The sequence below is a fragment of the Lepisosteus oculatus genome, chromosome 3 (assembly GCF_040954835.1).
Source record: "Lepisosteus oculatus isolate fLepOcu1 chromosome 3, fLepOcu1.hap2, whole genome shotgun sequence".
NCBI classification, from domain to species: domain Eukaryota; kingdom Metazoa; phylum Chordata; class Actinopteri; order Semionotiformes; family Lepisosteidae; genus Lepisosteus; species Lepisosteus oculatus.
Window position 1 is genome coordinate 27,848,044 of NC_090698.1, and position 14,010 is coordinate 27,862,053.

Consider the following 14,010-nt stretch of genomic DNA (forward strand, 5'->3'; position numbering starts at 1 on the left):
AGAATTAAGGCACAGAACCTAAACCCGGAACAATTACGAGTCTCAGAATCCATGGGTCCAATTAATTAAAAAAATATTAAAATATCCTAGTGTTAGCAGTAAGCTGTATACCACCACAGTGAGATATCAGAGATAATGAATATAATGAGTTCCAGAATGCATGCTTATAAATAATTAATTGACTATCATGGGAGATACAATGGGAAAAAATTACTAAGGTCAGCAATTCCAATGGAAATGGCAGCAATAACTAACAACTGCTTTCTTTTTCAGTTTTAAATAAATAATAAAAACCCTCCCCCATCTTTGCGTGGGCTGCAAAGGAACAAGTAAAGGTTTATTCCATGCTGAAGAGAGAAGAAAAGAAACACGTTTCGGCTGTGGAGCCTGTGTGACACCCGAAGAAGGCTCCACAACCGAAACATTGTGTTTATTTTCTTCTCTCTTCAGCATGGAATGGACATTTAGTGTAGTCAAGTGCAGAGTACTTTTGTAGTTAGCAAAAACATTAACTATTGGTATAAAACAGGATACACTGAGCTTCAGGAAGCTATCTATGAAAAAGACTCCATTATTGTCATATACTGTATGTCATATGGGGAAACAATGGAAAAGACAAACAGAATGATAGGACATACAGTACAGTATGTAGATAAAAATCCATCAATTTATCCAAAACAAGTCATATGGGAACCAGAGCCCACCTCTGCAAGCAAGGCTAGAAGGCTAGTGTTCAGCAAGAAATAATTTTGTTAATGCATAGGAGAAAAAAAGAAGTTTATTGCAGGGATCTCTGTGTAACCTTTTCATAGAACATACATTCACAGCTCATATCCCCACTGACACCATTCGCTGACATAGTCAGTAAATCTTTAACTTGATGCAAATCTCAATCACAATGTTTTGTGTATTTGTGACATACGAATTCCTGTTTGAAAACTGGGCATTACTGCTATTTTGATAGAAATACTGTCTTTTTTGCAGTTTTCAATATTCAATCGCAATTTATCAATCGATAAATAATATAGAAATATTATATTATACAGAACGTTTTTGCAACAGAGGATAACTTGAAGTTCCAAAATCCCACTTAAATTGCAGTAAATAAACAAAGCACATCCTCTACCATATACATAAAGATTATTATTAAATACATTTATTTAATGAAACCACCAGCTCATTTTTGTCCAATGAAAAACAGGGGAGAATTCCCTTTCTAAAATCCTGAAAACATTTGGAAAGCAATTTCACATTTGATAACTCAAAGTATGTCAAAGCAATTGAATAGCTTTCATTATTACTACTAATACATTTTCGGTGCATGGAGTTTATTATATTGGCAACAGTTTGTAGTACACATACTGTAAAATAATAGAGGCTCATATAATTGATAACTTTGAATAAATACATGAAATAACATTCCTTCTACTATTACATGTGACTGAGCATAATCCCATTTTTAGGAATGACAGACTTCCCTAAAAAGCGGTGTGTTTTCTCTCCTTTTTTTCAGCATGGAATAAACCTATTACTTGTTCCCTAAAAAGCAGTCTACAATGGAACTGAAAAAAACATGTTTTCCCTTACCACAGGCCATGTTATACTCATTTCTTGCACCTCATCTTGAAACAGATAATTTTCTCAAATAGTTCCCAGGGCACCATTAAAAAAGTTCAGTCTTAAAAGCATCCACTTCATACCTTGACAAAGGTATTTGATCCCCGTTTTAAGTTATTTTATGGGTTGGGTGAGTTGCCCATTCATAAAACAAAACTCTTTATTCAACAAATATTTACACTGGAGTGCCACTTCCTTTTCCTGTATAAACCCACTAAAAATCACACCCACTTTCATCAGATAAATTTAAAGATTTCCTTCAGCATGAAGTAAAAATTGATTTTTACAGCATACACTGTTGGGGTTAAGGGTTGCATGTTCGCAAGAAGTAAGTAACAGGAATTTATTTTCAAGTCTTCTATATTAGATATGTAATGACAAAATATAGTTTACAACAGTAAGCACATCAAGTACATATATTTCTATTAATGTTTCTAAGTAATGGAATATAAAATGTTACACTGCCTGACGAAAGCTAAAACATGGCTACTTTTCAGACAAAAACCACAAAAGCACTTTGTCAGAGCACCTGCAGGAAAAAATGTTTGCATCGATCTTGTCTTTTCAAACAATCAAGACAGACTGAGGCAAACAGTGGTGAGAAACCCATTTAGGGAACTGTGATCACGATGCGTTGTGCTTTGAAGTATAATCTGAAACTGTGCAGATTATGTCCACATCAAAAGTCTACAACTTCAGGAAAGCAGACTTTGAAGTAACGAGAAAGTGTTAGAGAAGCAGAATAGGATAGGACATAGATGCTATCAGTGGAAAATGGATGGCAACAGTTTAAAGAGATTCTGCCTGAAGCACAGAATACATTTATTTATCCCAAGAGTCAGCAAATCAAAAAGCTACAAAACAATATGCCAAATTAGAAGGCCTTTGATAGAGTTCCTCATAAAAGCTTAATTCTCAAATTACTAGCACTTGATATTAGGATTAGGAAATACTTATCAAATAGAAAATAGAGGGTATAAACAAGGGGTGAATACTCTCTTTGGGGTGATGTAATTAATGAAGAAGGGATCCCTCCTATTACAACAACTCTTAATCTAGATTCTGGTATATTTAGTAAAGTTTGCAGAAGATACCAAATTAGGAGAATTAGCTGACACTGTAGAAGCAAAAAACTGGCAGGTGATATTTAATTGGACACGTTTTTTCGTATGAAAAAGATTTGGGTGTTTAATGTCGACTGATCGTTCACATCTTCCAGACAATGCACGGAAGTAATAAAAACTGTAATAAAAAGGTATACAAAGTGTTAAGCTATATAGTCAAAAGTGTAGAATTCATATTAATGGATGAATGTAAATATTTTAAGAATGTGCCAGATGCTAGTTAGGTCTCATTTAGAATATTGTGTACAATTTTGTTAACCAAAAAAGATTTTGCTGCTCTAGAATCAAACCAGAGAAAAGCCACCAGATGCATTTTGGAACATACAGCTGAAAGAACTGAACCCTTTTAGTAATGAACAGAAAAGACTGTAAAGGAAACCTGATACCTGAGGCATTTAAAATCCCCAAGAGCACTGATAAAAACAACGCAGCTTACTTCTTCAGAATGAGCAGTTCACATGAACAAGAAACAAAACAAGTGGAAACTACATGAGAATGTAATTGAAAACTGAGGAAGTACTTCTTTACCTAAAGGATTGTAGGGGTACATAACAAGCTTCCCAACTACAGTATATGGTTGAAATCGTTGCTTGGTTTCCTTCATGAAACAGCTGGATGAAATCCATGAATCGATGAACTCCTAACTACCCAATAGGCCAGAGGACCAAAAGGTCTGCTCGTGTTTCAACTTGCTTGACTTCCTTTAGTCTCATGGCCTGCTTATGCGGCAGGGAGTAAACATTATGTTTTATGCTCACTGCTAATTAGAGTTGACTTAATTGTCTTTGTTAATTAACTTTGTCAATTACCATACCAAACTCCACTGAAGGTTTTCTGTTGTGGTTGCAGTACTACATGAAGATTAATGTTTGCCTGTTAACTGATCACTCTGGTCACACATTGCTCTCCCTTGGGCTCTGCTTCAGGAATTACACTTGCCAGCTGGCTCACATTCACTGGCATGCAAATCAGTGAAGCAAATATCCATCTATGCATTTTCCAACCGCTTTATCCACTTCAGGGTCGCAGGGAAGATAGAGCCTATCCTGGAAAGCGATGGGTGAGTAATTGTATCCTCACACCAGAAGAAGAAGGCTTAACAACTGTATTTTTCTTTCTGCTGTTCATCATAGAATTAACCTTTATTTCTGCTCATAGCTATTTATGGTTCAAAGTGTATCAAGCAAACAAAAGTAACACTTTTTTATCTTTTCAGGACATATACACATTATATACACATTTGTATTATCACTATATATGTGATCATTCTCTGCATAAAACTGAATTTTTATAAGGAACAAAAATGATGGGGCTTTTGAAGTGAACTTAAAGGTGAGTGAATATCCATTTAGAAGAAAACTTAGCTTGACAAAGGGCATTACTTAATAACACAGAGATTGAGAAATGGTTACTCTTGTTAAGTAATTCGCTTAATGCTAGGTATTAAGAGGTTCGATAAGCTATTTAGGCGAATAATACACTACAACTCCCAAAATGCAATTTTCAGTGTGCGCATGCTCCTAATTTAAACAAGAATTGTTTCCCTATCAGTTCACTGTAGGAAAGTAAATGGCGCAAAAGGAAATCTGATTGGATAGACTTCGGATCATTTAAGGTTTCTGCCATTCATGTGCTCAGATCTCTGTTGTTGATAGGCTACAGTCTACAGGTCAAAGTTTAAGGGTCTTAAGTATTTTTTTTTTAATGTAAACTAAAATCATGGCATCTCCTACGGTCAGTTTGGACCAGAAAAGGAAATTGGATCAAGAGGGTGAAAAAGGGGGCGATGCTGAAGAAGATGAATGGGTTGGACCGTTGCCAAGCGAAGCTACACAGTCCAAGAAAAGGAAAGGTAATGTTTCTTGATCGCTCTCGCTGTCCGGTACATGTTTGAAGTGCGGAACTACGCCAGCATGGGTTGACTGCATAGGGACGAGTAAAGGTTGATTTCAAACTGAAAAGTAGAAAGAAGAAACTTTTCGGCTATTGAGCCTTCTAAATCTTGTGTTATGTTAATGCATTTCATCACGTTAAGGTTTTTTTTAATGCACTACCTTCACCCCTCAACTACTGAGTTATACATATTTGTATACTGAAAAATGGAGCTTGCAATAGGTGGTCTAGAGTCTCAAGGTGTATCTAGTGTATTAGGCCTAAAAAGTGTTATCTAATTACTTGAACGAATTCTACGAGGGTTAACGATTTTAAGGAATGTATTAAAGTATTATAAATCCTGATTAAAACATAGCGATGTGTCGTTATAATGTAAACTTACAATTAAATGTTTCTTCATAAAGTAAATAGTTCACATTAAAACGTACAGTGGCACTGCTTTTACAAATGCAGTAGTGATGCTAAATCTTCTCTCTCTTTTGGGTTCTTACATGCATAGTAATAATGGTACATTTAACTCTTTTGGTTGCAAGTAGCTAATTGAACTGATGTTCCAATCCAGCTGTTTCTTGAATACGCTGGGAAACGTGTTGCGAGTATCTGCAGCTTTTTGTGTGTAAAACGTTCTGTTTGAAATGCACCTTATTTTCCACCCGGGTGGTATGGTTTCTGTCTTGTTATTGACTCTTAAGATATTCATATGCAGTGTCAGGAGCTCTTGAATGGTTTGGGAAACCATTCAAACACCTTTGTGAGAACTATCCCTTGGCTCGTAAGAAGCCGGCTGACCTGTTGTGTGTTTGGCAGTGCTTGAGTTTGAGAGGGTGTACCTGGACAACCTGCCCTCAGCGTCTATGTATGAACGGAGCTACATGCACAGGGACGTCATCACCCACATAGCATGTTCAAAGTAAGAGATTTTTTTTCCCCCCAACCTAATTGCTTTAGAAAACTAGGTAGTACTTCTGAATAATCTATTCTGTCTTTTCTTCCTTCCAAATCAGTCATAAGTAATGTTGCATATGCAGTTGTGAGAAAATGTTTTTGAACCCTTTGGAGTTATCTGGATTTCTGCATGAATGGTTCCTAAAATGCGATTTGATCCTCATCTAAGTCATAATAATAACAACGAATAAAGACATTTTACATATCAAGACAATAAAGACATTTATTTTCATATCTTGATTGAACAAATGGTTTAAACAATCACTGTCATTGATGGGGAAAAATTATGTGAACCTCTAGATAATATCATCTTGAAAAGAGGGTAATTTTAGTCAGGTATTCTAATCAATTCAGGTTTGAGTTTGACCTGCCCTGCTGTATGAAAAATCAAACAATTTGGGTTACCTGCTCTTCACAACAGAAGTCTGTTGAAGTGCAATATGGCCTGATCAAAAGAGATTTAAGAGGACCTCAGAAGAAGAGTTGGTGAAGCTCATAAGACTGGAAAGGCTTACAAAAGGATTTCTAAAGACTTGGGCCTCCATCAGTCCACAGGCAGGCAGATAGCTTACAAATGGAAGAAATTCAGCACTGTTGCTACTTTCCCTAGGAGTGGGCATCCTACAAAGATCAGAGCAAGGGCACGCCATCCTCAAATCCTCAAACAGGTGACAAAGAACCCTGGGGTAACCGCTAAGGATCTGCAGGCATCTCTTGCACTTGATAACGTCTGTGTTCGTGAGTCTACCATAAGAAAAACACTGAACAAGAGTGGTGTACATGGGAGGGAGACAAAAGTTGAAGTTTTTGGTAAATGTACACAGCGTTATGTTTGGAGAAAACAAAACACTGCATACCAACACCAAAACCTCATCCCAGCTGTGAAACATGGTGGAGGGATTATAATGGTGTGGGGCTGCTTTGCTGCCTCAGGGCCTGGACGGCTTGCAATCATTCAGGGACCAATGAATTCCAGGTTGTATCAGGAAAGTCTACAGCAGAATGTCAGGGCGTCTGTCTGTGATCTGAAACTTAAAAGACGTTGGGTCATGCAACATGACAATGATCCAAAACTCAGGAGTAAATCCACAACAGAGTGGCTCAAACAGAAGAAATTCCGCATTTTAGAATGGCCAAGTCAGAGTCCTGACCTCAATCCCATTGAAATTCTGTGACGTGATCTGAAGCAGGCCGTTCAAGCAAGACATCCCAAAAATATGAACTGAAACAGTTTTGTATAGTGGAATGGGCTAAAATACCTTCTAACCGCTGTGCAGTTCTGATCAGCAGCTACAGAAAGCGTTTGGTTGAGGTTATTGCCAATAAAGGAGGTTCCACTAGTTACTAAATATAAGGGTTCACATACTTTTTCCTCCGATTACCTTAATTGTTTAAACCATTTGTTCATTAAAGATACGGCAATGTAAAATGCATAAATGAAACACAAAATTCATAGTTTTCGGTCCACTTGTCTGAACTTTGTAGGATACAATTTCCTTCAGTTACAAACTTTTAGATGTATCATGGAATCTTTAGAGCAGGGATCCCCAACCAGAGAATCCAATTTTGCTTGAGGTCTCTGTGAATAGTATATGAGTAATTTCATGCTTACAAAAAAAAAACGATTCCAGTTGAAAGCATCACGTCTCTAATAATCCCTTCCTCACCGCCCAGTTGTCAGTGCCAGTGGGCTTGGAGGTAATTTCTTCTTGAAAATTCTTGATGGATTGATGTTCAGTGGTCATTGTACTTTTTTATGTTTCAGCCATTTATTTTAGCCCCATTGCCGAGCAAGTGTCTTCTGCACCTTTTTAGTTTTTCAATGGAACATCAAAGTTTTATTAATGGGTGAAAGAAGTGCTGACTTCACAAAAGTACTCGATGTTCAGATACTTGTAACATTTTTACACGTAGCCCCGTTTCCTCCTGTTTAAATTTTTGTGCACCTCTTAGATAGTTTCTCCTCTAGGAATTATTTCAATTTATTTTATTGTATAGTGTCTGAGTGACAGGCACCGTGGAACACTTCCTGATTTAATGCTTCTTGAAGCATTATTGCATTTCTGGGCTTTTTTCCTCACCTGTTACTGCTTATATGGGAATGTGAGATAATGCTGGTGTAGAATGATACCTTCCTTTGTAAAACTGCCAATGGTCTGGCAGTGTGATTGAACTGAGGCACACAACCCTTGTCATAGAGGGCTTACCCTTCGTATTGGGGATCCATAATTCTCGTCCTGGAGTGGCAGTGTCTCTGCAGGTTTTGTAGGTCTTTTAAAAGCCGCAGCACCTGAAGAGCTGGGAGACACTGCTCAATCGGTCCAGTTAAGCCAATAATGAGTTGGAAAGAACTTGCAGACACACTGGTGGTCCAGGACTAGGGCTGGATATTCTCACTTTATGGGACTGTGACTGTGGCTAGGTACAGTGTATATCGCATAAAAGCAGAGAACAGGTTGCTTATTTTTCATCATGCTGTACATTCAAATATAGAGGAAAAAGACATCTCACCATATTAGATTGTTTAATACATTGGATATAAGTTCCATTTATATCTTTGAAATTTTCAACCAAATTAAATGGTGTATTTGGGTGTTTCTGATGCATATTTCATTTAATTAACATAATTTAGTTGCATTGTCATGGTGACAGGGTGATAAAGATTATGGTGCTATAGCATCTTATGACTTACAATATTTTTGCCTTTAGACAAAGACTGGGAAACACTACTATAGAGGTCCCAAGATGCATTGCATTGAGTGGTCATCGTTACGCAGGTTAATATGCTCCTGTGCCATAGAACTGTATATTTTATGCTGTCCCACTGAGATACAGACTGTGCCACTCCAGTGGTGTGGATCGTCTTTCTATTTGACCAAACTGTTTGAGTTATTGCCTTTTGGTTCCTGACAGGACGGATTTCATTATAACAGCCAGTCAGGATGGCCATGTCAAATTCTGGAAGAAGAAAGAAGATGAAGGAATAGAGTTTGTGAAGCACTTTCGCAGTCATTTAGGTGTGTGAAATCTCTAACTGGCTTTTCTCTTCTTCTTTAGGAAATGGCATATTGGACAAAAAATATGATTGGAGCTGTTTAACATCTTAAAGCTGTTTAATGAAGCATTTGAGTTAATTCTACCAAGTTCCATATACTGTACAGTGCTACAGATCTGAACTACAGATCAGTTTTAAATTAAATCAAGCATTAGCTTAAAAAATGCCTACATGTACATAACTGTTTAATCCATTACATTGTGCGGTTCTTGTTTTTTTTATTTTGTGATGGCCCTATTCAATATACACTAGTTGAAACCTGAACACTGTATTCATTTTTGCTTATTGAAAGTGTTCCTTTGTTCAATCAGGGGTGATTGAATGTATAGCTGTAAGTTCTGAAGGGGCACTGTTATGTACAGTTGGTGATGACCAGGCCATGAAAGTATTTGATGTTGTCAATTTTGACATGATCAACATGCTAAAGCTAGGGTAAGTACAATTTCTGAAGGAATTTATGTTTATGTAAGCAAATATGAGGTCACTAAAGAGCATCTGTTTATTTTTGTCATACTCATTTATTGCCCTAAGGATGTTTTTATTTTCTTGCAAAGGATGTACATTTGCACCCTAATTAAAAAATGGATTCAAATTAACAAAAACCTAGACAAAAGGCTTCTAGTTAAATGTTTAGAAAGCTAAAAAATGTGAATTTGTTAGAATACATAGGGTTAATAAGAGAAAACGAAATATGCTTCTTTCTAGACAGAAAGTGTTATTTAAAATTCGGAACTGTTCAATAAAGATGATGTGTATTTAATATATCTTGAAAACATCAGTCTATAACAATGCTTACTCCTAATGGACATTGATTTTAATGTTTAGTCATCAGATGCGTGCAGAGATTGTCTAGTTTCTGATCTGTTGGGTTACAATCCCTCTGCCATTTCTTGTGAATCTGTACAGCTTCCACCCTGGGCAGTGTGAATGGATCTACAATCCAGGTGATGCTATATCCACAGTTGCCTGTTCAGAGAAGATGACAGGCAAAATATTCATTTATGACGCGAGAGGAGATAACTGCCCACTTCACACGTTTGAGAAAATGCATTCATCACCCCTGTCTCAAATACGGCTCAACCCACGATACAGAGTCATTGTATCAGCTGACAAAGCAGGGATGCTAGAATACTGGACCGGCCTTCCAAATGAGTTCAAGTTTCCTAAAAATGTGGACTGGGAGTATAAGACAGACACGGATTTGTATGAATTTGCCAAGTGCAAGACCTATCCTACTAGCCTGGCTTTCTCAAGTGATGGAAAGAAAATGGCCACCATTGCCTCTGATCGGAAAGTTAGAATTTTCCGCTTCATAACGGGGAAGCTGATGAGAGTGTTTGATGAGTCCTTGACCGTAAGTTCATATTTTTAACTTCCAATGGCCAGAACCTAAAATAACAGGATGGCCACTTTTCTTTTATAATCTGCATTAGCAACCAGTTAGGTCTGAGGAGCTGATGATAGAGATGTACAAAAGGCAGGCAAAGCACTTGAACTTGTGTTCTAGATCTTCTTTTAGAATTATATTTCTTTCAAAAAAGAGGGATTATGTGAAACAGCAGTGGAGCTTGAATGCGAAGACCGGCCACACCCCTGAATGATGCTTTGTTCTTCCACAGATGTTCACAGAGCTGCAGCAGATGAGGCAGCAGCTTCCAGACATGGAGTTTGGCCGGCGAATGGCTGTGGAGAGAGAGCTGGAGAAAATGGATGGTATCAGGCTGACTAGCATCATCTTTGATGAAACCGGACACTTTGTGCTCTATGGAACAATGCTGGGCATCAAAGTCATTAATGTAGAAACCAACAGGTAAAGAGCAGCCTTATTCAGGGTTCTGAAAATGACTGATAACCTAAAAAAATGGATTTGTCCCAGCAGATCATAAAGGAGAAGTCTGTAACCTTTTTAAATCTCTGTGTGTTGCTATGGTAGGGTGTATGTATTGTATATTGTGAAGTGTTTAAAAAAAATCTTTTGAACAGGGAAATCTGGTGCAGTATACCTTCTGAAATGGTTTTCGCCTACAGCGACTGCTTGGGAAAACATGAGCAAGCAAGTGAAGAGACTGAAAAACCTAGAAATTCCAATTTCACACCTGATATTGCAGTTTCCAAACACTGCAGTATCTGAACTGATGCCATCCCAATTTTTCATGGTGCAGTGTGGTCATAGGGAGGGAAAGACGAGCCATGACAGTTTCCCGATATGTTGTCTGTAGGTGTGTGCGCATTCTGGGGAAACAGGAAAATATCCGCGTGGTGCAGCTGAGCCTGTTCCAGGGAATCGCCAAGAGCAGCCAAGCTGCACCCACTATCGAGATGAAGGCATCGGACAATCCTGCCCTGCAGAACTGCGAGCCAGATCCTACCATCTTCTGCACGGCCTTTAAGAAGAACAGATTTTATATGGTAACATCTGCATGCTAGCCATGCATTCCCAAATCGCCTTTACTGCGCTTTGAAATAAAGGTCTACCCCTGATCTCGCGTGCCGAAATACAGTTATGAAACATGAGTTTCAACCTATATAGACCACCGTAATGTAGTGCAGACATCTGCAGCAAAGAACAAAGCATTTCAGTAAAATGTAGCTGGGAATTGTCAAATCTCATGGCCCCGACATTTTCTGTTCATTTTATCAGATTAGGTTTGGATTTCAGTGATTAACATCGAATGAACACTTATACAGTATGCACAAAGCTGGTTGTTACGAAATATGAAATTGCACACTGTGCAGTATTGAATGTGCTGGAGTCACATTGAGGGCAAAAAAAAATCTTTTAGCTTTGCTTGCGTTTTGTTGTGCTCAACAGTTCACCAAAAGAGAACCAGAAGACACGAAGAGCGCAGAGTCAGACAGGGACATCTTCAACGAGAAGCCATCCAAGGAAGAGGTGATGGCAGCCACTCAGGCTGAGGGACCCAAGAGGGTGTCCGACAGTGCCATCATCCACACCACCATGGGCGACATTCACCTCAAGCTGTTCCCTGTTGAGTATGTGTTTCATGGGCCAGTATATTTTATTTTTCTTCTTTGCTTCTTTGTCAAGTCAAATTTGTAACTTTGATCTCTGATGAATTCTATAAACACTTGCAATCAAGTCCTGGTTGTTTCAAGGTGAATCTGGGGTTTAAGGTTATGGAGTGAATGTGCTTCCATCGTCTGACTGTTGTAGATGCTTGATAATCTGCAGATGAAATACTAGTAGATTGTTCTGAAAACCACAACAGTACTTATACTATCAATGTAGCTGTTTGCAGTCTTCGCTTTGTTTAATCTGTTAACAATCCTCTGCTTTATTTTTTCCCCCTTAGATGTCCGAAAACAGTAGAGAATTTCTGTGTCCACAGCAGAAATGGATACTACAATGGACATGTATTCCATCGTGTTATCAAGGTATAATTTTCTGTTACTTTGGCCTTCATTTTTTTTGCCTGAAGATTATATTTTAATATGGAAAAAAAAAACTAAGCTGAGTGTGAAGAGTTGAAATAATTTCAAAATAAATTAAAACTGCCCAAAGTTATTCAGTGAAGTACAGTCATGGTTTTAGTTGTGTTTTGCTGTACCCTACTGCTTTACATTTACATGGGACAACCAGTGCAAGGGTTTTGTGTGGTATAGTCGTAGATTTTGTTAATTTGTATTATAAATAGGGTCTGGTGTTTTTCTTTACCCATTTTCTAATGTAATTGAAGTCCTCCAGCACTAAGAGGTTGACACAGCCACTTTTTGTACAATCATCTCAACATGGGACCTTAATGATTACTAAATGAAAATGAAATGATTATCTATTTTATTATTACAACTTACTGTATGTGTAAAAGAATGTAGTTGAACAGTGTTATGGCTGCTGTCGTTTAATAAAAAGGCATCAGTATTTTCATATACAGTAGTTAAATTAAAATGATTAGCAGGAACAATTTTGTGCGTCAAAAGAATAGGTTTGCATTGAAGAGACAAAAAACACTGAAATAAAATGATTTTTTTCCCAAATTGCTCAAGATTAGTGCAATTGAAATACTGCATCCTTACATTTTTACACAAAGTATGTTTATTATGATAGTTCAAGTAGGTAGCTGCGTTTTCATGCGTAGGGTGCAAAGGAACAGGTAGAGGTTTATTCTATGCTGAAAAGAAGACATTTCGGTTGTGGAGTCTTCTTCCAGTGTGAAATGAAATGACGCATCTACTTTTCATGATTTTGTTGTTAAACTCATTCATTTTAACTTAATTTGTAACTGTAAATGTTGGTCTGTCTTTGCAGATGTTAGGTATTCTCTCTCTCACACTCTCTCTCTGTGTTGTAAGCTCACATTTTAAGGGCTGGCTTTCTTTAAAACATTCATTACCTTTTATGAAATGTTTCTTTGCTGTGCCCATCATATAGCTTTTATGAATATCAGAACATTCATTTTTTGTGTTAAAATGTGCTTTTTACAGCCAGCCCTAATGGTTTGGTGCTTTATTAAAACATCGGATATGTATGGCAGATGTCTGCGTGACAATGCGCTTTTTTATAAAAAATTAAGCTTTCTACTCCTTTTTTGAAAACCTGGAGTCAAAAACTTTTGCAATGCACTGTTTTTACCTTAATGCGCATATGATAGTACAGTTTGTAACTGTTTAACTTAAAACAAGACCTGTAGGGTTTGTTCATTGTTCCCTCGTCTTCTCTCACACTGCAGGGGTTCATGATACAAACGGGGGACCCCACTGGCACTGGCATGGGTGGAGAAAGCATCTGGGGAGGAGAGTTTGAAGATGAGTTCCACGCCACCTTGAGGCACGACCGCCCCTACACGCTGAGCATGGCCAATGGAGGGCCTGGGACTAATGGCTCCCAGTTTTTCATTACTGTTGTGCCAACGGTAAGTGTGTACTTTCATACCCCTTGTCTGGTTACAGCATGTATGATTGCTGCGACCGTGGAAAGTCAGTTTCATTTATAGATCTTGCCTCTGCTCTCTTTAATTGTTGCAGCCCTGGCTGGACAACAAGCACACCGTTTTTGGAAGGACTACGAAAGGCATGGAAGTCGTTCAGAGAATCTCAAACGTAAAAGTCAATCCTAAAACGGACAAGCCCTACGAGGATGTCAGCATTATAAATATCACCATAAAATGAATAAAGCAAGCTGTTAGGCTGTATTTTGTTTTCAAATGTGTTTGAACCATTGAACATTTTTAATAAAAAAACTGTTTTTTTATGTTTGAGAAAGGGTGTGATGACTTTCACATTGGGGACACTGCAGGTTTCATGATGAACATATGTTATGGGAGAGATGAAGCAAAATTAAGTGATTTTAAGTAATACTGGAAGTGAATAGTTTCTAATGATATTCTTGCAGTGGTTGTATATTCTTGTGTTTTAATG

General features: G+C 37.8%; 1 protein-coding gene across 2 annotated transcripts; it reads left to right on the forward strand.

The window, feature by feature from the left end:
• Positions 1 to 4,348: 4,348 nt before the first annotated feature.
• Positions 4,349 to 13,843, forward strand: ppwd1 (peptidylprolyl isomerase domain and WD repeat containing 1). 2 transcript variants are annotated; one of them, XM_006627028.3, is made up of 11 exons: positions 4,349 to 4,593; positions 5,442 to 5,544; positions 8,493 to 8,596; positions 8,946 to 9,066; positions 9,541 to 9,988; positions 10,254 to 10,444; positions 10,854 to 11,043; positions 11,447 to 11,628; positions 11,949 to 12,030; positions 13,323 to 13,505; positions 13,618 to 13,843. In XM_006627028.3, the coding sequence occupies exons 1-11, from the start codon at positions 4,461 to 4,463 to the stop codon at positions 13,759 to 13,761; spliced, it is 1,881 nt and encodes a 626-aa protein (XP_006627091.1). In that variant the 5' UTR covers positions 4,349 to 4,460; the 3' UTR covers positions 13,762 to 13,843. The 2 variants fall into 2 exon arrangements, with proteins under 2 accessions (XP_006627091.1, XP_015192780.1); XM_015337294.2 differs by lacking the exon at positions 4,349 to 4,593 and adding an exon at positions 8,289 to 8,356 and having other exon boundaries at positions 5,451 to 5,544.
• The last annotated feature ends 167 nt before the right edge of the window (positions 13,844 to 14,010 follow it).

Excerpts from the sequence above, each read along its gene's own strand:
- ppwd1 (XM_006627028.3), top strand. The coding sequence starts at position 4,461 with ATGGCATCTCCTACGGTCAGTTTGGACCAGAAAAGGAAATTGGATCAA. Across the intron at positions 4,594-5,441 it reads ACAGTCCAAGAAAAGGAAAG|TGCTTGAGTTTGAGAGGGTG; the intron begins GTAATGTTTCTT and ends TGTGTTTGGCAG. Across the intron at positions 9,067-9,540 it reads ATCAACATGCTAAAGCTAGG|CTTCCACCCTGGGCAGTGTG; the intron begins GTAAGTACAATT and ends GAATCTGTACAG.